The sequence below is a fragment of the Phalangium opilio genome, unplaced genomic scaffold (genome assembly GCF_054372755.1).
Source record: "Phalangium opilio isolate 3A_F unplaced genomic scaffold, DU_Popi_V2 ptg001170l_1, whole genome shotgun sequence".
In the NCBI taxonomy this organism is placed as follows: domain Eukaryota; kingdom Metazoa; phylum Arthropoda; class Arachnida; order Opiliones; family Phalangiidae; genus Phalangium; species Phalangium opilio.
Genome location: NW_028324255.1, coordinates 8,586,336 through 8,612,239, shown reverse-complemented (window position 1 = coordinate 8,612,239; position 25,904 = coordinate 8,586,336). Strand labels below are relative to the sequence as shown.

Sequence of the window (25,904 nt, the reverse complement as noted above, 5' to 3'; positions counted from 1 at the left end):
AAACCGCCTCTATCTCACGAGAGAGAGAGGGATTTGGGGTTGCTTAAGTAAAATTCGTCCCCCCCCTCTCAATGCCTGCCTATACGAAACGTAAAAATTTCCTTCATTCCATTGGATGATTTTTTCATGGGACCCATTTAGTAATCGTCTCGATCGCTTGGTGGCTGCACTGCGACAGAAATTTCAAAATTTTTTCTCTTCAGATCTTAGCGCTATAAGAGTTCTGACGTCACAGTAGCCTGCGGAAGATGCCCAGTTGTAACCCATATTTGTGTACTTAGAGGCATGATAAACTTATGCTATTATGTAGCTAGGCTTGCATAGACAGGAATTTCCTATGAAGCCGCTCTCTCCAGCAACAACAAGTTTTATGAATATTAAATGGTTGAAATCACTTCATTTGGATGTCAATATGTAAACTTCATCGAGTTTCACCTCGTTCTTGTATCTATCTACCTTGTTCTGAATCTATTTAGACTTTAGTTTTTATTTACCCAAGTTCTGATATTACTGATATCTATAGTGCTTCATAACTATATTACATAATCACCAAAACGTTTACATTATATCTTTACTATACATTCGTTCTTATCTAATATTAAAGGGACTATAAAAAATCGGTGAACCGTTAAAATTTCTCTAAAGTCACAGCTGATGTAAAAACGTCAAAGAGGCATTATTTTGCGGTTATAAAGCGGTTCCTCACATCTGGTTATTTTCCCGGAAAGAAGGAAAGACTTTCGTTTTGCTTCCCCCGGATGGTTGTGACGTCAATAACGACTATTTCAAAAAAAAAAAAATTCAACGGTCTGCCGACCTCTTTACAGACCCTTTAAACATATAAAATTAAAATAGTTTGTGCCATATACATTTTGAGAATTTGTCGTGTCACATTGAGGAGAGCGTATATGGGTTGACTGGAGTCTCTATCATTTTTTTTTCTCCACGCCCCCACCCTGAATAACCAGAGAGCGAAAGCCGATTTGACCTACTTCAAACGATAGTGAACGTAAAACCACAATTATATTATTTTACTGTAGCACTCTTATAAAACTTAAAACTAACAACAGCCTAAACTATCATTTCTGCAATAGCATACTGAACTTCGTAATGCAAAAATTACGTTAATATTACTTAAAATTATACCTTGATGATTATCTATATCTATATAAATCAAATGATTCACCGACTGACTGATAATCAACGCCCAGCCCAAACCGCCATAGAAGGCTGAAAATTGGCAGGAACGTTACTTTTAAGTAGTAGGCACGTACTAAGAAAGATTTTTCAAATCCGCCGCCATCTTAAAAATGGCGCCCAGAAATGTAATAAAATCTTCTCTATGCAACAAAGTCCGCGCGTTTCAACCGATTTCGCAAATATTTAGTACACTGGTTTCCTTTAACCTATAGACGGGCTGAATGATCTTTTGGGTTCGATATGTTGCCATCTTTTTAAATGGCGGCCGAAAACTTAAAAACCCTTCCTTATGGAATAATGTCCGCATGAAAAGTAATAAAAATGCCCCGACGGGCTGACGGGCAACGCCGAGTGCCTTCGATCCTAGGGTGCTACAAAAATATTAGTCATCAGAAAAATCTACCAACTCTTTATAACATTTTGATGGAAGTTCTTATTACACGCGAGCCACGCCGCGGGTAACAAGCTAGTAGAAACACAATATCTTTAAATAATTACCTTCGGACCAGACCTCTAATCAAGATAACTTGTCGAGACTAAACTGGACCTCAAGTACTTACCTGTTAACTCTATTCTAATCGACAATTACTTGGAAGCTTATTCTATTTTAGATCTCAAGTAATTAAAGCACAGACCACTACGATTTATTTAAGAAGGCTCTCAAGTACTTAAGCCGGTTTTAGACTTGTACCTCGAGTAACGTGCATGTACTGGTACCTCAATTTCCAGGCTGGAGCACATCAAATATTAGAAACCAACTAAAATTTAGACAAGCCTATCTATAGGGGTAAAAAAGCTTTGGGAAACATGATAGCCAATGCACGTATAGTTAGCACGAGAATGATCTTGCGTTAATGACTGAAACAATGATACCATTAGCAGCGTATAAAAATATAGAGTACACAGTTAAGCACAGATCCGTTATCTTCCATTACCACTGAGGAAATAGGACGTGTGTCAGTTTTTTTCAGTTAAAGGGGGGATCACTATCCCCCCTTTAACTGAAAAAATTATAGGACATTGTCCACTGGAGTGTGTAAAAATAGTGTTCCATCTTCATAGTCGAGATACCAAAGCTTCGAAAAACGTTATTGGTCAATATCTTTTTAAAATAAAATTATTTGACATTTTAAAATTGTCCTGTGCTTATTTCCGGCCATGCAACGCAGTTGAGGGGGGAGCTTTGAGTAAGTGTGACTAATAGCGTATTCCATTTACCAATCTGGGCCCAGTTCTCTTAAAAATTTTGAGTGTTTATAGATTTTTGTTTTCCAGCTACAGAGCATATTCATAAGTACGCATGCGCGGGTAGAGCAAAAATTTGAAGTATAACACATGGAACTTTTAGACCATTATCCAGGCGAAAAAAATAAGAATTCGATAATAATTTCCCAAGGTAATTACCATTTTCGTAATTTACCCGTGAAAATCGTAAATTACAGTTACCCTGGTAAATTATCGTGTAAATGACTATGACGATTTGACTTACAGGGGACAGATGCGTTTTTGTTAAGAAATTAATTGTCGTTACTTATTGTTACAATGAAAAGAGCTTAGTCAAAAATGTAGTTCTTTCCCTTACGTAATTTGTAAACCGGCATGAAATAAACCGCATAGTCTATAATACAAAATATTCCCCACCCAAAATATTTACTATTATTGTTTGGATACTTTTTATTTCCTATTTATTTGATGTGTAAGTGTATATACGCGTATGGCGCGATTGAAGGAAGTAAAAGCCCTTATATCAAAGGGGGGGGGGTAGGAAAAAAATTAAATGCAGCTGGCCGGAAAAAAAATAGAAAAGAGATAGAGAACATGCTTGGGGAAACCGCATACTGTTTATTAAAAGGGTTATTATTATACAGGGTGGAAACCTTAGCCGGAGAAAAATCTAAGTACTTCTAACGCGCATAGGCGTAGAGTTTCGTAAATGTTTGGTGGGGCCCGGCCCAACCGGCCTGGACCAATACATAGATAGCATCATGCATGATGCATGCATGTGATGTATATAAATTCCTAACGAATATTAAGTAATAAATTTATATATACTACCAGGGATAATTTATTTTTTTAAGACAGAATGGGTAACAGGGTTATTCGGGTACGCGTCCAAGTCCACGACCCTTTTACCCGTGACGAAGGGGTATGAATGAAGAGGCGTTGTATGTATATCCGGGTACAATAAACGTTGTCTGCCCCTTCGTCTGCCAAGTTGAAATGGGCTCGGATTGTAATTTTTGAAAGAACATTGTTTTAAAGCTGAAGTTACACAAGACATAGGGCTTGCAACTGAAAAAAAAACGGGGAAGACCCAAAAAAATTAAAAGTGAGTTAGAATTGAGTAAAAGTCTTCATAGATATTACAACACGAACAAGTTTTAACCAAACACTAAGCTCACAAAACTCCTGGCCATTCACTAAGCCTTGGTTAACCTCATCAAATTCGTTTACAAAATCATGACGATAGTAGACATGATTGGCTTAAGAAAGAATTAGCGAAAACTTTTCACCCTTACAGATGTACTCCAAATCCAAAACACCGGCACCAAATTCACTAACTACCTTCTTAATTGCTATTAAAAACAATTCCCGAATAATTTCCGGAGCATCGCTTTTAGACGGCTCCATTTTGAACCCCTGTGGAGACGCTTATCTGTACAACGCAAGTGGGGTCGTAGTCATAGCGACAGAGGTAAACAGGAATTACGTATTTTTGGCCCTCCTTGTCAGCAACGTCACCAATACGTAGTTTTAGTGAGCCAATAAGAAAATTGAATTTTTTGGTTACGTCTTGAAGGAAGGGGCTATATACTCGGCTATGAGTTGGACTGAAGTAAAGGCCAAACGTTGTGCATTCCGTCTTAAAAAAATAAATTTATCCCTGATACTACATTATATAGTATATTTATTAAGTATATCTATGTACTATGTTTTCCTCTAAAGATAATCTAGGCCGTTTTAAAACAAATTTATCCGTATTTGCGCATTAAAATGCGAATGTATAAATCCTTACAAAAATTTCGAGACGACTTTAAAAACTCGGGAAATTCACCAACTTAAGAAACCATGAGAGTGACTTAACCCATAAGACTAATTTATACTTGTGCCTCGAAATTTTTTTAAATTCTTTATCTACTCCATGGAGTTGGCCAGCGCCGCGCCTTACCAGGGATACTAGATGTTTAAAGATGGATGATCAGCTAGAGCCGTTTCACGTACGTTCAGACGAGACTGCGGCAGAGGGGTTTTCAACGGGGATCTATAACTTACGCCGTCTTGCCCCATTTTTTGCGTTCCACCGGACCTAAGCCGTTCCACAGCGCGCCTATTTCACTCAGATTTCGCATCCTCCCGAAATCATCCTTGATTTGGCATTGAATTGAACTAAAATCTAGAAGTCCGGCAGACTGTACTGCGCATGACACGCTGATAACTCTGTCGTAATTTCCGTCTCCCTTCGAATCCCTCTTAAAGCATCTAGTATCCCTGACCTTACATCCGTCGTAATATTCCAAAAGCGGATTATGCTTCACACATAAAGTACGTAAGTCCCACTTTTCCATAGCTTTGGCCATATATTTCATGACATTCCCGAAGTAAAAACTAAACAGACGAACAAAAAAGCTTTTAACCAATCATAAGTCCCCTAACCGTAGATAGCCTCTTTAATGCCAGACCAATTGGCGACGGCTATTACTATTTTCTTGCATGGGACCTCGACTCGACCTCGCCGGCGACATAACCGGGAAGCTTGAAAGGCAAATTTGCGGTATCTTTCGTTAGTCTTTATATTATATTCAACGTTTTAAAGCTCAAGTTTCGAAAATTTTCCAGTCATTTAATAAGTCTTCAACTAAATATTATAAGAATTTTTATAATTTCAACAGAAAAATAGCTCTGCGAATAATAGTAGACTCGAAAACTAACTAAGCCTCGGCTAGGTATCGGCGGTATCCCGATTCCCGAGCCTCCAGCGGCTGGGCTCGACGTAGCCGCGAGAACAGAAAAAAATCCTCGTAAAAAACAGATACACGGCGTCTTAAATAGTCTAAGCAAAAGCTACCCAGATTGATAAGATCTTCGTGCCTTACTCCCAAATAATCTTTGGTATTGTGTATAGTTTTAACTAAAGAATATTCAGTCTTTATAGTAGTTCCCTAATTTATGTACCTGGTAAAGCGGAAGGATCGCAAGGATCCGAAGGAGCCGCCCTACCGAAATATATTCCTCCGCATAAGGGAGGTTTTTTCCCAGGAGCTTGGAGAACATCGTGTAGCTCCTCCAGGCACAATGGCACATGTTACGTACTTCATGTCTAAAGCCTAATCGGCTTCAGACTATACTAGACAAGAGCATGCTAAAAACGCGTTATTTTCAGAAGACCAGTTGCACTTTTCAATCCCATCCCTCATTCCTTCCATTATTTGTGTCAACGGTCAACGAAATTGTTGTAGTATCTAAATTTATTTGACGTGAAAACAATGAAAACCAGCCAATCTGGTTAGGATGGGCTGCCAGCCGCTGCTGCCTTGACCGGTCAATTCACTTTTTCAACGAAATGGAAAAAAATCTCTTAGAAACTACACTTTTTAGCCACATCGTATGATATACATCTACGATGTGGACATTAGTATGACCTGCGCTGTTGGCGGTGGCATTGTAGGAGTATCTCTGTACTGCCTTCTTTGTACTGCCTTTGGTAGTATAAAATTTTTCTTTCCTAATTTAACGGAGAGTCAATGGAGCTGATGGGATAGGATTGTGGTGAGGTGATATATTTCGTTCGTCATTGAAGTAAGAGTGAATATGAGATGATTAAGCATTGCATTAAATTTAACTAGTAAGGTTAAGCATTGTTTGGTTCACATTTGCTCTATGTTTCAAGCGAGAGAGAGGATTATGATATAGCCTTAAATCTCCCTTTAAAATTCCTATCACCCGTCGACAAGTATTTCACGCTTTCAATCCCACTCCCCTATTTCAACATTCAAAGAAATCGTGGGGAATTTTAAAAGCAAAAGCTTCTCAGAAACGGGTTATTACAATTATAACATAGGTAAATTTCCAGTTTTCTGTTTATCTCGCACTATTACAAATATAACAGAAGTAAATTTCAAATTCTCTGTTTATGTCGCACTATTTCAATTATAACAAAAGTGAATTTATTGAAGTAAGAATAATTAAGTAGATACCGATGTGGCTACTATTATGATTAGCCCTTGGGTCGTCTTGTTTACATTTTACAGAACAAAGTAAAACTATTCTGTTCGGAAAACACTGCTCTGTAGTGGTTTTAATGGTTTTTTGCAGTCATTTAAACGCAAAAATTATTTTTATGAGGTCACTATCTTCATGATTTCGGTATTATGGATGACAAATTTTTGGAGGGGCCCGTGGCCACTTCTAAAATTTTTGGGGGGGCTCGGGCCCCACGGGCCTATAGAACTCTACGCCTATGCTAACGCGTTGGTGTTGTGCACGGATAATTTGTACGGGGTGTATATACGCTAGTAGAGAAATTAAATGAGTACTACTATGGCACGTTCACACTTACAATTTGAAGCGTTGGCAAAGCTCAGTGAGAACAAAACTCATAATCGAGGCACATTCTAAGCTATGTTCACATTTGCATGGGAATGGGTTATAAGTGTATGCTTAATTACTTTTGAAACCCTCTGCATTACCAGTTTCAACCGATATCTATAGATTCAGAATTCGGTTCACACTTTAAGTCTCAGACCACGGCCGGAAATAAGCACAGGACACGGGACAATGTCCAATAAAATTTTAAAATGTCCCGTAATTCATTTAAAAACTAAAGGGGTTACTGGACATTTTGACCAATATATTTTTCGAAGTTTTGATAGCTTGACTATGATGATGCGACGCTATTTTTTGCACGATCCAGTGGACAATGTCCTATAAACTTTCCAGTCAATTGGGGTGTCGCTGGACACATGTCCTATAAGAAACTTAATTTATTTCCGGTCCTGCTGCTAGCACTATCCTTAAGTGTATGCTCATCCCAGGCAAAAATATCTTAAAAACGAGAAACTATCATCGAAAACCAGTTTCAAGTAGGTTCTCTAAACAATTTCAATAAATAGATTATAATTTTAAATTTTTTCAAGCGGATCTTCTTAAGCCTTTTTATTCGCTTCCAACTGGTTTTCAACTGCAAGTGTGAACATGGCTATATTGAAACTTGAACCGAGTTTTGGATGGACGTTTCTGGTATTCACCTGCATTAGTAGACAGTACTAACGGAAGTACTGGCATACAGCGTTAATAGGAACGTCTTAAAATGTAATCCGATTCTAATGAAATCGCTTTTGTAGCTCGTTTAATAATGTGTTACGAGCAAATGCTTTCTAAGTCGGAATATCAATTAATTTAGTTCATTTTTTCCCATTTCAGGTAAATTAATTTCGGTACTAGGATCTGTAAATTCCGATGTATGTCCGCGTTAGGAGAACTATCAAGTCTGGTTTACAGCGAAGGTATATTATGTGCCGGTATTTCCTTGATATTAAAATATGCCTAAACCAGCGAAGGTATATTATGTGCCGGTATTTCCTTGATATTAAAATATGCGTAACCGACGAATTTAATCTTAACCAAATAGCATAAGTTTATAAGTAGATATGTTCCATAAGTATGCCACTTCCTATACTTCTAGAGGCTTACAGCTCGAGCTACTGCGAGAACGACGGACTTGACTACACTCGGATAATTTTGCAGTCCATCATATTATTTAATCTATGTACTAAGCATTTGACAGCGCCTCACCAGGCGTCGCTTTACCACAATCTATCACGTTTCACCTACGTCACTTCATGACAAGCTCTCAGTTAACAGTGTCAAACTTGTGAAACATATCTTATGCTAATACTATATGAACAAGTGCAAAAATCATTTTGCAATACTCCGTGTGGTTTCCGATGTGCTAAGGTTGAACAGCACCCAACAACGATCTAAGGCGATACAGTGTCTCGCACACGTCATAAAGTTACGAAGAGTGCCACATAAACTTGAGAAATGCCTGCACAATTCAGTACACGCGAAATACAGTGACCACGACACTTTAAGTTGTCATTTCTAATTTAGCATACATTTTTTCTCTTTCCGTATATCGCAGAAAATCAACACAATCAGAAATAAACCCTTGCAGTAACTAATTTCAGAATTTCTTTGCCAAAAAACGGAATCCATCAACTTACTGGTCCATTTAAGGTGTTCCCGATATCTATGTAATTTCGAAAATAACCTCACCGTAAGGAATCATCTCTTGGTGAGAGAAGGCTATCTATACATGTATATATATGTAAACGAAAACTGGTGGTTCAGGGACCATAAATACCTCTATGGGACTATCAAAGAACATGAAATTCTTCATTTCATGGACGAGTTTAAAAATGATTCTACACTTCTACTAATCCTTATAGGATACGTTTCACAACTACTTTTAAAATCCGAGCTTTACACTGCACACGATTTTTGAACAATCTAAGCTGCCAATTTTACCAGTCCCCTTTACGATTGAATTATCCATGAAATCGCGTGCACTGCCCTTGTACGTTCACACTAACTAAATAACTGGTTATCAACCTATAACTCCGTTCGTTATTACATAAAAACACGGAGTAAAAACGAACTAAATAACAGGGTATCAGCCTATAACTCCGTGTGGTTATTACATAACCACACAGAGTAATAAAATTAAAACCAGTACAGTTTAATTGTGGTTTCATTTTCCTCCTAAAATTAGGCGAGATATTTAAGAAAATAAACCTAATTGACTATTAAAAATCTTAAATTGAGCTGGTTAACTTTTATTACTATTCCACTAACCGCTAAACTCAAGAAAAATACTTCTCAATCATAGCTTTTCGCTGACGAAATAAATTATTTGAATACTTCAATCTTGTCTTACTATCTGATAATGTAAATAAGCTCGACATATTTATTTTCTATGTAGAAGTAAAATCGTTAAAAATCACATGCCATGGACAGTAACATTCGATTCACATAACACATTCTCAAAAATAGTCTTTAATTACCGGAAAATAGCATTAAATGTTATTTAAATAACGCATATGAAAAACAAATTAGACATTTAAGTCTTTAAGCTGTCAGACAACGTTTCCCCAATTAACCAATTTGAGACACTAAAAATAATAGTAATTATGGTGTATATAATTAAAAATTAGCTAAGCTAAGGGTTTGTATGTAGTATTTTTATTCGCATATAGTTTCGAAGATTATTATTTTACTTTCAAAAAGTACTGGTTTGTGAAGACAATACAAGTTTCGTGGAGAAACCGGCTTTACCACTTCAACAACCATACTTAAGATTTGCATATAATTTTTAGCAAAGGCATGGAGTGGGTCGACAAAATATTAGAAAAACAAGTTTTAATTCTGCACTTTAATAATATCGAGAAGAAAAATACAACTATTAAAGCTACAAATTCAAATTGTCATTTTGACAACCGGGCTATACCTTTTCCAGTAGCAAATTTAGTATTTCACGGATGACACATAAAATTTAAATAAGAAACTTAAAAGACTAATGCTAATTTAATAAAGGGGTGAAGCGTAAATCACTTTAATTAGTACTTCGGTGCTACCACCCCTTTTTTATTGCACCCTGTATTTGTATTGTATTTTTAGTCTCTTAATAAAACGAGTTTCTAGCCACTGATTTTAAAGGCATGACTAAATAGCACCCAAGAATACTTCAGCGAATGGATTTTTCACATTGACACACACTGAAAATTTTTATAAAACCACGGAACAACGCCTTAGAAGTTAGAACCAGAGTAAGCCTAGGTGAATTAAATATCAATAATAAAGGAGGGAAATTTGTCCGGCGGGCCGCGTTTGACAGAAGCCGTCTCTCATCGGCGGGGAGCCAATACATTTCGCGAGGTTATATTGGTACTGTTCTCTTAAAGAGGCAGCGATAAAAATCGTACTTACGCCGTTTTTAATGGCTTTGCTAGTAGAAACCCTCCGGTGGAATGCTTTAGAGGATTCGGTTTCTCCTTCACTCTCCGAAGATTCGTCCGTGGCGGGATCCGATCCACATTTTTCGGCCAAGCTGCCTGCCATCCCGACACGACCCGCGGCGGCCGCCATCTTCCTTAATAATGATTTTAATGAGAACCCGAAAAATCTATCGGCGAGTGAGTGTGTCTCTGGCATCGTACTAGCTGCCATCTAGCGAGGAGTGCCACGATTATTGAGCGAGTTTCCTCTTGAATTTCCTTCTTTATCTCTCAGCTTAGAGTGAAGTGGAGATTGGCTGAATCCCGGCGGAAAACAGGATGATTGTAGTAGTTAAATTTCGTAATATAATTCTAGGCAGATAAAGTATTTGGTTTACATTTTTTTTAAAAACTATTGATTTTTTTTACGCTTCTGTCACAACAATATCATGGATGAAACCATGGCAATATCCTAAAAGAAGAACGTTTGATAAAAATTTATTGAATACTAATTAAAGCGTCATCTATATATTTTTCCCATCCATGCCATGTTCCAGCTTTAATAGATCCATGCATAAGTTCATAAGATATGTTTCCTAAGTTTGTCACTAGTTATTGAGAGGTTATCATGAAGTGACGTAGGTGAAACGCCTTTAGAGGTACAGACTAAACACACCCTTTCGACGAGCCTAAGAGGCAAAGGCACGGGGGTAAAACTTTGCCATCCATCTCGCTTTTTAGCACCTGCGCTGTAGACGTTTTGGATCTTAGAGTGCGCAAACACCGCACTGGAGCAACCCCCTTGTATCTCCCGATACTAAGGGTTTCCCACCCCCCTTTTCCCGGTGAAAGGGTGTATAGGAAGATAGACTTTAGTCAATTCTCGCTTGTCGTTCTCGAACTAGCTCTCCGTAAATCTCTAGCATTTCTAGTATAGGTAGTGTCATACTTATGGAACATATGCTATAAACTTACGATATACGTTAATAAAGATGGTTTATATTTTAGCAAGTACGAAGGAAATAATGATCCTTTAGAATAAGATATAAGTTTCGTTTAAATATAATAATAATGCTTTAATTAAAATGATTGACGAAAAGGCGACTCTGCTCTAAGATTCTCTATTAATAAATTGAAATTAGATTTATTATTTACTATACAAACATAGTGTCTTGATAAAGTTGCAGTTCAAATTCCCGTTATTATATAATATTTTTCTAAAGATAATACCGTTTGGAATTAAGTTTCTTTAATGTTTCCTCGATTTAAGTTGATTCTTTTTCTGCTAAGGCTTGAATAACGAGTTACTTTCTCATAGAACTTAAATAAAATTAACACTTATGTTGTAAAACCAAAATTTTACCTGTCGGAGTCGAGAGGGAATACCACTACCTCATATTTACCAGAATATGCAATGATTTCTATTTATTGATAGGTAATGGCAGGACTTAAAAGTAAAATACTGAATTATTCAAGCGTTATAAAAGGTTACCATTACGTCAAGGAGTGGTATTACACCGTACGTGGGTCTCTGAGTTTAGCCGTGAACGTGTTCGCAGTTTGCATATCGGAGCAAAGGTGTTGCAATTTCTGGACCCAAGTTATATAGATTTTCCAAAAATTTAGAAAATATATATCGCACTACGCCAGCTATCCCACCGAAGTCCTAGCCACATCGTATGATGAATATATACGATGTGGGTCTTAGCTTGACCTGGCCTGTTGTTGTTGTCGGTGGGGGTGGCGGCGTCGTTGTCGTGAAAGAGTACCACAGTTGACAGTATAAAATTTTTCACGTCCTAAAATGCACTCTCATGTTTAGGAATGTAGTGGTTCAGTAAAAAAAGATCAAATCGTTATACGCTCACGGTTAGACGCGAGAGAAAACAAATTTTCCCCCAAGCTTTATTTCATATAAAAATACAACGAAACGCTCGCGAGTCGTAGTGGCTCGATGCCTATCGGCTCGGCTCGGCTCGACCTTAAAAATGCTCGCTCGTTAATTATTCGGGCCGCCAAATTGTCGGCTTGGCTCGAACTCGGCTCGCTCGTCACTAGCCCGACCTGGCTCGAGCTCGTGAACAGTAAGACTTCACTTTACAAACTACTTGATCGAATTTAAAAATACTTTTTGTTATCATATAGGTAGAACCTTTCACTTGGTCTTCATAACTTTTTAACCGGGTACCCCATGGGTATGATTATTTAACCACAAAGGTATAAAGAACCAAAAAATAATTTCTTAGGGAAGTTTTGCATGGAAAAATATTGTCCATATAAGTTTGTTAAGTTTTTAACTATTGAGTAGATTACGGCATAAAACAGAATTGATAAACAAATTAAAAATTATCCAAATTTTTTAAGCCAACCTGATCTTGTGCTTTGATGACGGCGTCTTAATTTTGGTTATCTATATCCATATAAATCAAAGTCTTGACTGACTGACTGACTGATAATCAACGCCCAACCCAACCCGCTTGCCCTAGAAGGCTGAAAATTTGTAGGAACGTTCCTCATAAGTAGTAGGCGCTACTTATGAGGTACTAAGAACGATTTTTTCCATCCGCCGCCATCTTAAAAAGTGGCGCCCAGAAATGTAAAAGATCTTCTCTATGCAAAGTCTGCGCGTTTCAACTGATTTCTCAAAAATTTAGTACACTGGTTTCCTTTAACCTATAGACGGGCTGAATGGTCTTTTAGGTTCGATTTGTTGCCATCTTTTTAAATGGCGGCCAAAACTAAAAACCCCTTCTTTATGGACGGGCTGACGGGCGACGCCGAGTGCCTTCGCTCCTAGGGTGCTACAAAAATATAAGTCATCAGTAAAACCTACCCATTCTTCATATAATTTTGATGGAAGTTCTTATTACACGCGAGCGACGCCGCGGGTAACAGCTAGTGTCTCATAATTTAGAGTATTCCCCAGTTACGCCTTGCCCACAAACTCTTAATTACAATCGACGGGGCCCCACGGTTTTTAGCCACATCGTATGATGAACATCTACGATGTGGGTCTTAGTTTGACCTGGCCTGTTGGTGGTGGTGGCGGCGTCGTGAAAGGGAACTGCCTTAGACAGTATAAAATTTTTCGGGAGAGTGAATGGGAGAGAATTGTGGTGAGGTGATATTTTTCGTTCGTGTATTTTAAAAGGAGGGAAATTATGATAGTTAGGTTAAGCCATATACCCTCCCTTAAAAATTCCTCTTACAAGTCGACAACAAGACGACCCAAGGACTCGTAATAGTAGCCACATCGTACGAGTGAATAGCCCCTCTATACCTACCCTAATGAGTGGATAACCCCTCTATACTTTACCCTAATGAGTGAATAACCCCTTTATACCTTACCCTAATGAGTGAATAACGCTATCTTTTACAATGCTTAAATGATTTACCGTGCATAAAATCAGACTGAATAGCCCCTCGATTCCCAACCCTAAACAGTGATAAAAACTTCTGCCCGGTCGGTAAAAATTTATTTAATATGCTTTTGCCTCTCCAGCCGCGAAGTTACATCTCCTGGCCTCGGATAAGATCATGACTCCTAGTTGAAGAGATAGAGAAAGAGAGATAAGGGGACCGTGCCTGCGACAAACCTCTCTCTCCGAGTATAGCGCTTTATTCGAGATCGTTTCTTAACAAGCGCTGTTAGGCGAGGCTGGATAGTACTGGCCTGACAAGTGAAAGGTCCGCGGTTCGATTCTCCAGGAGGAAGAAAAGTTAGAAAAATAATGTCTTCCCTGTATTAAGTTTGAAACTCCACCTGTGAACTGTAACGTTAACTAAAAAGAAAATATTTTCTCTCGACGTTCAAAAATGACGAACGAAAAATTTGATACTGCCAAAGGCAGGACTTGACACCCCTACTACTACTACTACTACTACAACAGGGCAGGTCAAACTAAGAGCCTCATCGTAGATGTACATCATACGATGTGGCTAATAAGAGTTTCACGCTCCCCTATTTTAACATTCAAAGAAATCGAGGGAAATTTTGAAAGCAAAAGCAAGTATTTACTGACGTTCTTTTTAGAATGGTCTTAAGGCACCGGGATATTACAATTATTGGGTGTTTTACCGAATTCTTTCTCTTTCAAACTCTTCTGACCATAATTTCATGTTTGAAATTTATAAGAAGCGATAAGTGTGCATCGGCATAAGTCTATGTTGTAAACTCATCGAGGGGATAATCACTAAAACTATCTGTTCTTCGATTCGCCAGAATATTACAATTACGGCATAAGTAAATTTATACGGGTAATAATTCTATCGCCGTTTAGGGTAGGGCATCGAGGGGCTATTCACTCTGATTTTATGCACGGTAAATTATTTAAGCATTGTAAAAGATAGCGCTATTCACTCATTAGGGTAAGGTTTAGAGGGGTTATCCACTCATTAGGGTAGGGTATAGAGGGGCTATTCACTCGTACGATGTGGCTACTATTACGAGCCCTTGGGTCGCCTTGTTTAATTTTTTATTGTACGTACTAAAATTGCAACCTATCGAGAAAACACAGCATACTAAATTGGTTAAAAATACATTCTCGCCACAGAATTTTATAGGATTTGCTTTTATCTACCAAGTCTTTCAAGGGGAATCTGATTCTGATGTGCTCTTGTTTTTAATTAAATTATAATTTTATTAGAAAGTATTTGTTGAGTTTTAATGTAAAGCACAAAGGATGATATGACCCTTCGCCATACGGGTGTTAATTTTAACCCTCACGGGACACAATGAATTGATTGCTTTCCGTGTTCCCTTGGTAGTAGGAACAGGTATCTTTCCTTTCAACCGAATTCCCAATGGACTGAAATCCCATTCGACCGAATATCCCGCAATGATTTTAGATTTCCAGCCCAATGGCTATTCTAGAGGGCCGGTAGGCCCTTCTAGATAAGATCCCACACCCTCCCGTAATGTTAAATGAAAATTCACAGATTTTCGCCGATTTTCCCATAGGAATAACATGGGGTTTTTGGTGCTCCTGTACATCGAATCATTTAAAAACTAAAGCGAAGTTACGTTTCGGAATACTTTCAAATTAACAAGTAACTATTCAAGGTGTGCCTTTTTCAAGTTTCATCAAAATTAATTAAGTCTAAGTATGTTAATTTAATTAAAAATGTAAGTACCTCAAAAGATTATTCTACAGCAGACGACGCTAATTGTTCATTGCTCTACAGTAGACGACGCTAATTTGCCATTTCACCGCCTTGAAACTTTAACTTGATATTTTTCAATAAATATAACACTATATTTATTAAAAATTTCTCTGGCGGGTCTATTTTTCGTTTAATTATGTGTCTCGGTTTAAATTCTATACTTAAGATACCTTTTTAATTTATATTTTAAATGTTAGTTTCGACCAAGGCTTAAGTTGCCTTACTTAGGCCATGGATTTATAATAGAAGCTTACGCTTCATGGATATTTCACTGTAGCCTTCAGTAAGGCATAAGGATAGATGGATCAGTGTTGGAAATAAGGATTTTTTTAAAACTGGACCTGTGGCCTAGGTATTTTAATTAAAATAACTGGCCACGGTGCCACTCACTGTAAACGTACAAGGGCAGTGAACGCAATGTCATGGATAATTGTAATCGTAGAGTGGACTGTAAAAGATACGGATTTGATAGTTTAAAAATCGTGGCAGGATGTTGGTTTTGAAGTTGACTATTAAGCTCTGGTTCTAAAACGAATTGTGAGCCGTATCTTATAAGAATTAGTAGAAGTGTAGAACCATTTTTAACCTCGTCCTAGAAGTGAAAAATTTCGCATTTCAGGCAAAAAATTATTTTATAATAGATTAATACAAATGCAGACTGAAGGAACAGATATTATATAAAAAAGGACTTGGTTTGCCCAAGCCTGAAAAACAAAACGATAAGAGTTTTTTCCAGTTGACTGAAGCGCGGATATTTTATTTTTCTATATAATTTTAAAGACAATCCGTATTTTACTACTCTTTAGAATTTAATTCAATCTCCTGATTTTACTGCTTATGGATTTATTACCTATAAATTAAATGAAATAAAAAATTACTTATCTCAGATTTTTCAACAATTCCATTTTCGTAAAATTTTATCATGTAAAATCTGAGATAAGTAATTTTTTATTTCAATTAATTTATAGGAAATAAATCCATTAGCAGTAAAATCAGGAGATTGAATTAAATTCTAAAGAGTAGTAAAATACGGATTGTCTTTAAAATTATATAGAAAAATAAAATATCCGCGCTTCAGTCAACTGGAAAAAACTCTTATCGTTTTGTTTTTCAGGCTTGGGCAAACCAAGTCCTTTTTTATATAATATTCCCGATGGACCGAAATCCCAATCGTCCGAATATGCCCCTAAAAATACATCATTATAACTTGAAACACTGTAGCCGTCAGCGATTCGGTGGTGTAGTGGATACGATGTTGGACTGCGAAGCGATAGATTGTTGATTCGAATCTCCGAAAGGTATGTTAATAATATTAAAAGTAAATGTTTCGTGATACTAATTAAAACGCTCACTTTCATTCCTTTCAAGGCAAGAGATTAATAAACAAATTGTGCTTAAAATGAAGTACAGTCTTAATGGTAGTTCCATCAATGTCTTTAAGTTTTTTTAAAATTTTAATATTTTGGTTTCGGGAGGGTTAGGTTAGGTTAGGTTCGGTTCGTTTAGGTTAGGTTAGGGTAGGTTAGGTTAGCTTAGGTAAGGTTAGGTTAGCTTAGGTAAGGTTAGGTTAGGTTTGGTTCCAATAATTCGTTGACACCTTTTCCAAAATATTCTCCCTTTAAATAACTACCACCTTTTCCAAAACATTCTCCTATTAATTAGCTGCCACCTTTTCCAAAATATTCTTCTATTAATTAGCTGCCACATTTTCCAAAATATTCTCCTATTAATTAGCTGCCACCTTTTCCAAAAGATTTTCCTATTAATTAGCTGCCACCTTTTCCAAAACATTCTCCTACCAATTAGCTGCCACCTTTTCCAAAATATTCTCCAATTAATTATCTGACATCTTTTCCAAAATATTTCTATTATTGCTAATAAATTGTTCGTGGTAAGAGGCGGGCTTTTAATAATAAATAATCTTTTTACCTCCAAACAAGGTTGGGTTGGGTTAGGTTAGGTTAGGTTAGGCTAGGGTAGGTGAGGTTCACCGTAATTAAAACGTAGTTAAAATAAGTGCAGTAATACATTTTTAACTCACATTTATTTTAACAATAATAAGTTGTGAAATTAAAAATATATTTAATGCAAAACCACACAGTATGTCTTTTTCCAGTTCAATAGAATTTCGGTCCAATGTGACTATAATAAAATCGCACCTTTTGGCTACGTTCGGTCGAATGGGACACCACAAAAAAGCCCTTCTGTCGAATGGGAATTCGGTTCAATGGGACCAAAGCGTAGGAGCATATAGCTGTCAAACTTTAAATCGTGTACTACACAGGAGTGGTAACGTATAATTAATTTAAACGATTTCCGCTCCATTAAAATTTACGTCATGATTTCACTTAAAGTAGAGCATAAAGCTTGATTATAGAAGTACATCAATGCGCTACAAGAGGTCGCTGTTTTCTTACATCTCAGGCAATCAATAAAGATAGTGTAGTTTTCCTTTCTGACTGAAAGAGAGGTTTGAAGCACTGCTTGAAGCAGGCTTGGAAATAAGGTTTATTTCTGAACTAGTCCTCCGGACCAGTGACCCCTGATGTCTTAAATATGAAACTGGTCCCGGGACCAGTGACCCTTCCCCTATTTATTTTTCTACTGGTCCCAGGACTTTTGGTCGTTCTCTCTTCTAAAAAAATCTCTCTCGGCTTAGGGTTGTATACACAACTGGAGTCCTGGAGTCGAAATTTATGTTAAAATGAAAATAATTAAAGAGGTCCCATATCAATTTTTAATAAAAGAAGAAATTAATAAACTTGTCATTGGGACCAGTGACCCTCACGTTTTGAATAAAAAAAGTGGTACGAGCTATTAATAAACTGGTTTTTGACCTGTAAACCTGTCTTATTTCCTAGCCTGGCTTGAAGATGCTTTTGAACTGAAGAAAAAACGTGGCTTTACCGTCTTTGAGTGATGTTATGTTTTTTACCTCTCAGAGTGACGTATGTCACAGAGAGACTCTAATTGCGACGTATCTTTCTGTGTGTCTGCCTGTCTGTTGTTACACCCCAGGGGATCGGATTCGGAGGTTGCAAATCGGAGCAAACGTGTTCTCAATTTTCGAACCGCATACACAGTTCACGGAATATAGAAAATTGTATTTCACGTTAGTCTTTTGACACACTTATACTGGCCACTATTTCTTTATCTACCATCGCCAATTTATGTTCTTTGTCCATCCCACTTGTCTGTCCTTACTATATCCTCCTAACACCACCAGTTTCTGATCTTTTCCCACTCCACTTGGACACCAGTCTGTACTTATTGGCTTCTAAAGACCACTATCTTCTGGTCTTTGTCCATTCCATATGGACACCAGTCTGTACATGCTGGCTTCTAAACACCACAATCTTATTGTTCTTGTCCATCCCTCGTGAACACCAGCCTGTACTTACTGGCTTCTAAACACCACTATCTTCTGGTCTTTGTCCATCACAAATGTATACCAGTCTGTCACATTGGCTCCTACTCCATCAGCATAGTTGAGCGACGATCGGCTAGCGTTACGAGAACGAATAGCCTCCGAATAGCGGGGCTTATTACACTAGTGCACCGCTATGGAAATATAGGGGATAATATTGATGCTTACACAAATAGTGACACGAGAGACACTCATAAGAAGTAAAAAAGACGAACCAAGGGCTGGGCTCGTAATCGTAGCCACATCGTACAGTACTAAACAGGCGTACAGAATATTTGAGTGAATAGCTCCTACCTTTAACGATTTTAAAATGAATACTTCAATTTTTTAACCACTGCTATACTTATAATAGTGTAACATGAACGGAAAACGTGAGTGAATAGCCCCACGAAGCGTATCCTTTAACTGTGGTAAAACGAAATACCCGTAAATACCCCTTAAAAAGTACAGAAAATCAGAGTGAATAGCCTCGATGCCCTAACAAAAATAAAAAAATATAACCCTTAATCCTTACTTCAATAAATTTACTTATGTTATAATTGTCGTATCCACGGGGCCACAAGCTAGTATTTTCTTTTAAAATTCTTCTCGATTTGTGGAGAAATACACGTAACTTCTAATCATAAACACCACCTTAAGACCATTCTAAAATAACGTCGGTGGCCAATATTTGCTTTTGATTTTTAAAACCTTTTCTTTGAAATTTGAAATACGGGTCGGGATTGAAAGTGTCAAAGCCTTATTTATTGTCGACGGGTGACAGGAAATTTAAAGAGAGTATTAAACCTTCCATTTAAACTATAGCAATACCATAATGTCCATAATCCGCTCTCTCACTTTAAAAATATCAAGTAAACATAAAACGAAAGTTACAATTCCGAACCTTACTAGTACAATTAAATGCAATGCTTGAATTTACTATTATAATCAACATACTCATAAAATACACTAACGAAAAATATCACTTAACCACAATTCACTCTCCCTTCAATGGCGAGCGAAAAATATTATACTGCCAAAAGTGGTACTCTTTCACGACAACGACGCCGTCACCCCCACCGACAAAAACAACAGGCCAGGTCAAACTAAGACCCACATCGTAGATGTTCATCATAGGATGTGGCTAAAAAGAATCTTAAAAGCTCCCCAATTCATGTAGGGTGAAAAACAGAAATTAGGTATAGATACAAATGTTCAACTTCACCAGTGTACGTCCATTTACTGAAAAATACGAAATTTTTGAGAGGCAGCATGTTGAATTACGCTGTGTAGCGCGGGATTACTAGGCCTTTTAAAGTTAGGGACGTTTTAAGCCTGTCGCGCACAAAATAAAAGTTCTCTACAGATAACATAACATAAAAATTAAAGTTTATTTACATAAAGAGAAACTCTGAGATACATCTTTGTAACCTCTCGGTTCCGTGGTCAAAAGTGATCTACCTTTCCTCAGCCCTCTCTTTTGGGGGCTCTAGAAAGGATTAACAAAGGCATGTTTACGTCGAAACGTGGAGCCAATCCCCTACTGGGGTTTATTTACAAAACCCAAAAAATACTCTTCGCTCTCCTTTTTGGGTTTATTTTATAAGGAGGTTCGCGAGACTGATAAGGTTTGTGATTTTGCACGTGATGCGTACCCTTTTGAATGACCTTTGAACCCTTGCGTTCAACGAGAACATAATTAACGTCGGATGACCGACGTAAGATCTCATACGGTCCGTCATAGCGTTCCGACTGTTTCTTCGTGACTAGTGCTTAAAATTATGAACTGTTTCTTCTTTTATGACATCTGATTGCGATATCTTTCCCAAAAAATCGTCAACAGTTCATTGAACGTCGTATTTACTTTCAGTTATTAAATCTGATCCGATAGGGTGATAATTTTCATCCGACATAGCGCTATCTGAACGATCTCTAATCTTATATCTGTTCAGATATCTTTATAATGTTACAGATATCCGTGTTTAACTTTATACACTGCTTATATATACAACCATTCCAGTACACATGAAAACCTTGAATTATCTAGTAAAGACAGAGATACAGAGATTCATGTAATTTTAGAAGCGGGAATAGAGAACAGGGTACTTTTTGCGTACGTCAAAGTCCACGACACCCTTCCTCGAGATGGGGGGGGGGTATGAAAGAAGAGGCTGGTCATTGTGACCAGGGGCGTTCCGAAGGGACAAGGTTTTGGGGGGGAGCCCACCAAATTTTGCCAACTTGAAACCAAAAATTTGCCAAGCGACACGTTGTAATGTAGTATCATGTTACTCTGTATCGTAAAATAGTTTTGGAATGAAAATCCCTGACTAAATTTATCAAATTTCCCCGACTAAATTTATCAAATTTCCCCGACTAAATTTATCAAATTTCCCCGACTAAATTTATCAAATTTCCCCGACTAAATTTATCAAATTTCCCCGACTAAATTCATCAAACTTCCCCGACGAAATTCATCAAACTTCCCCGACGAAATTCATCAAACTTCCCTGACGAAATTCATCAAGTTTCCATGATCAAATTCATCAATTTTCCCTTACCATTTGCAATAACTCACATGGCGAACATAGACTTTGAAACTAGTTGTATAAAATTGTTGAAATTATAGGATAATAATTTACTAGTAAGTGAAAAAGTGAATAATTATTTTAAAAATAGTGAACCGAAAGTAACTAAAAGTTACTAATTGAAGATACTTAAAAGAGCTGGCTCGGGTAAAATCTTACTATGTTGCCAACACTCTTTCAAAGCAAATCACTTCACTGATTTCCTTAATTCGGACTTCTGTTCGTAATTAAAGACTTTATAAAAGTGTGTCTTCTAATGAACCACCGTCTATAAGTTGATATAATGAGATCAAATGCTCCCTCGTACAATGAATATTGTAAATTGACTTGAATCATTTTGACAAGAGACGTTATTGTTATAGATATAAGAATACTATTTTGTTTGAATAGAATCCCATTTTGTTTGAATAGAATCCCATTAAAGTTATATTCGGAGCGAGCGATTTTTCGGCTCTGCTCAAATCTCTGAATCCGGTCACTATGATACTGTTTTCCAGAATTTCAATTTCACTCCAAAATATTTTTCCCTGACATTTCCCTGGCCTTTTAGGTCCATTTTCAATTTCCCTGAGCTTCATTTTGCCAAGTGAGCGTCAATTTGCCAACTCGACAAAATTTTAGGGGGGGAGCCTCCCCCCTGTCCCCCCCAAGGGATCGCCCCTGATTGTGACGGAAGTAAAAAGCAACGATGTATTTTTGGCCGTCACCGTCAGCAACGTCATCAAAACATAGTTTAGTGAGCCAATAAGATAATTTAAAATTTTTGTTACGAGTTGAAGAGATTGGATCTTCAATCCAGCTAATAAAATTACACGGATCCCTGGTCAAGACTAGTCACTGTGTTTTGATAAATCATAGGCATCCTCTCGTGTGAAAAGATCTTTCTATCTTATTTAATAGGTGGAATAAATTACAATCGCGAACAGTGTTGTGATTTTGAATAAATTGGTGCCACACGAATAATTGCCCGCTTCTAGGGACTAATCTCACCTCGTACCTAGTGATGTGAAAATAACGTAGATTTAAAAATCGGTAATTTACCCCGTAAATTACTGATTCAGATTTTGGTAAAACCAAAATTACAGTTCATCACTAAATTTGGTAATTTATATTTTACTTGTTTGTACAGTAAATTAAATTTCAACGAAGTTGAATTTTGAGCACAGTATAAGCTGATTTACATGATTTTGTGGCTTCTGCTACCAAGACGGCAGCCGTGGCATTTATAATCAGATCTTTATCTAACTATTTTTAGTGCTGGCTGGTTCCTGGCAAGTCCATTTGGAAGTAAATACAGTAATAGTTAATCATTGAATATAAAATGACCTTTTACGCGTAATGAGCCCTTGTTCAAAATTAAAGAGCACTAGCATGTGCGTGTGACTACTTGGTCCGGCTTTTAAGTAAACACTACTTAAGTGACTAACAATATGAGGATGTGTGAACCACTATTTTAAGCTAGAACAGCCGCATGAACGAAAGGGGTATAGAGGAAAAGGGGACTCCGAAGTAAGAAAGGACATTGTTTTATTCTCTGGAAGGTTAGTACACTTGGTTTCACTCCCAGAGCTCAAAAATTTTAAAAATGTCTGATAATTCATATCATAATAAAATTACGGAAATTTGGAAAATTACCACCGGTAATTTACCGACTCACATCTCTACTAGTACCAAGTCAATTGTTTGGGAAAATAAACTGAACTGTTTTCCTCGACATCCAACTTCCAACAAATATACAATTTGTCTGGATTTTTTTTAAGTATATGCGTTATGAATACATTTGAAGAGCAGTGGCGTCGCTAGGCCTTTTTTGGGGGGGCTATAATAATCCGTAAACCCTACCAAAAAATTGCTGTTAGCAACCTAATATTCTGTAGCAATATATAAAAAAATTATAATGATAGATTCGTTAACTTTCATCTCTGCACAGATGAATTTCAATATCAAGCAATACAATTTTGAAGAAAAGAACAGATGAAGACAAGTAAAATGTTTCATATTCTTTCGAAGAGAGTCCCACTAGTGTGGACTAAAAGCTAACCAAAACTAAAAATAAACTTAAGACGAGTGAAATTCCTTCATAATCGGTACCGTAGTTTTTATCAATAAAAGGTTGTATATCTTTAAAATACGAATAATTTCACGTTGACACAAATTTACGGATAGTTTTAAAGGTCTACACATTTTCCAATGAACCCATTATGCAATTTTTTTTATAAATTTCTTATAATAACTAGTTTGCCCAGATTTAGCCCCCTCCCCCCAAATTTCAAACCCTAGCGACGCTACTGTTGAAGCGTATAAATTCTTAAAAGATATTAATCCGAAACTACGACCGATGCCACAGATATCTGTTTTAAATGTCTACAATCTCGTTTTTATCTCAGATATGATTTGATCCGAATGTGTATCACAAAAAGGCATCTGATCTGAAGTGAAAATGGCTCTCAACTGTTTAACTGATAGCTGAAGTCAACCAAAGATATTTGATCTGTTCGGATCACAAATCAGATAACTGTGTTCGGTTTAAAGCACTAGCAAAAGGTAATTTTGGTAATTCTTCATCCCACTTTTGGTGGTGATCTTCTACATAGGAGGCTATCATGGGCTTTATGGTGCGGTTCTCCCTTTCGGTGGGGTTAGATTGGGGGTGGTAAGTTGCAGTAATGAACTTTAACCCCCCAGTCATAGCAAACTTCCAAGAAGTAGTCGGAATTGAACTGACTTCCGTTGTCTACTATCACAGTTAAAAATAATGGTGTTCAAAGGGTTTATATAGGGCTTATGATTTTCTCAGCAACCACTAAGGGTTTTACAGCACCAATTAAATGGTTTAGAAGGGTTGTCTTCAAAAACAGCAAACCATTACTGGTTTAAAACAACTTTGATAAACCGTTTCTGGTTTATAATAAGAAATGCCAGGGATCTGTGAAAAAAATTGGTTTCAATGTAGTCCCTAATTGTAGTTTAGTATTATTTGTATGAAATTCAGTATTAGTTTATAATAAGGCACTTGTGCATGGTGAAATTGGTGTTTTTTAGGTAGTATTAAGTAAATGCTCGTATTTTAATCAATATTCATGGGTAATTTAGTAGTATTCGAATGAAAAAAACGGTAGTAATATTTCTATGAAAAATCAGATTTTCGTGCTCATTAAATGTTCTAAACCTAATACAAACTCTGATTCTTCCACCTATACAACTAAAATAACTTAGCATAAGCCTATCTTTTTCAGGATCTACCATAGAATAACCTAGCATAAGTCTATCTTTTTCGACATTTACTAAGAATAAACCTAGCAAAAACCTATGTTTCAAGATATACTATAGCATAAGCCTAAGATTTAGACACGTGACGTCATTAAAACGCGTCTGGACGTGTTTACCTATAAATAAAAAGCCGATGGGGGTGAATTCCATTCAATATGCTTTAGCCACGCCCCCTTTTAAGGTCCTAAGCCACCTGGTATGTAGCCAATAAAGGACAATAAAAAAAAGATAAGCATCAGTCAATATACCCTCAGGCTAATTATCAACCCCGCACTCTCAAGAAAACCGAGAAAATGCACTCGTTAGACTATGGGCATGAATGTTATGCCGTTTTCGGGGTGAATGGATACGAGCCAAGCCTACTTTTGACAAAAAAGGATGGAACCATTATGAGTGTCCAAAAGGGAATTTTGTAAACTATAGAGAGTCATTTCACTTCCGAACTCTGGAGAGAAAGGTTGTTGACAAGGTTTGTAAGAAATCATGTGTTACGGTATATGTAATTCTTTTTTGGTTAAAATGTCGCTTAAAATGTGTGCTAAATAGAAAATATACGAAACACACTGTAAAAAATAAGCGTGCTTTTGGCATTCAAAAATGATAGCGACCGTTCAATTTTGAACAAGCCTCTATTGACGCGTTCACATTTAACCAGAGACATTCAATTTTGAACAAGGGGTGTTTTAGGCGTTCAAAACCAGTCACGAGCATTTATTTTTGAACAAACTACCGTCATGTCGATCAAATTTTAACTCAAGCACTCATTTTTGAACAACTTATACATTACCATTCAAAAATGAATCTTTATCCCATTCAATTTCAATTTTGAATAACCGCCTTGGGCTAATGAAGCGTTCAGATATGGTCGTTTGGCGTTCTAATAGGATTGTATTAGTATTAGTATTAAAACAAGAGCGTTATAGGTATTCAAATATGAACTTTTTGACTTTCAAACGAGTGCATTATGGGCGTTCAAACGAGAGCGATATTGGCGTTCACACGAGAACTAAATTGTTCAATCGCAAAAGGTGAGCAAAACAAAATTAATTCTGCCCTAAATTTACTTGATTCCGCTGCTGTAAATTTGTACTACAAACAAAGCTTTCATTAAAAATAAAATAACTTCTCATCAATTTACTATAATTTACTTATTTACCTTGAAATAAATATATATTTGCCTGTATAAACATCATTATACAATAATATCAAAGGAAATGTTACGGATTATTGCGTATTTCACCTTTCCCTTAGGCCTTCAAATATTTTGATAATTGCTACAACGTT

The 25,904-nt window shown here is 36.9% G+C and overlaps 1 protein-coding gene across 1 annotated transcript in view; it reads right to left on the bottom strand.

Moving 5' to 3' along the window:
• The window catches only part of LOC149584723 (diacylglycerol kinase delta), a 66,215-nt gene extending 55,681 nt beyond the window's left edge, over nucleotides 1-10,534 (bottom strand). Inside the window, exon 1 of the mRNA XM_089863628.1 lies at nucleotides 10,186-10,534. Coding sequence (XP_089719754.1) covers nucleotides 10,186-10,425 — 240 coding nt within the window. The 5' untranslated portion in view covers nucleotides 10,426-10,534. The remainder of the gene's footprint in view (nucleotides 1-10,185) is intronic.
• Between the last annotated feature and the right edge of the window lie 15,370 nt (nucleotides 10,535-25,904).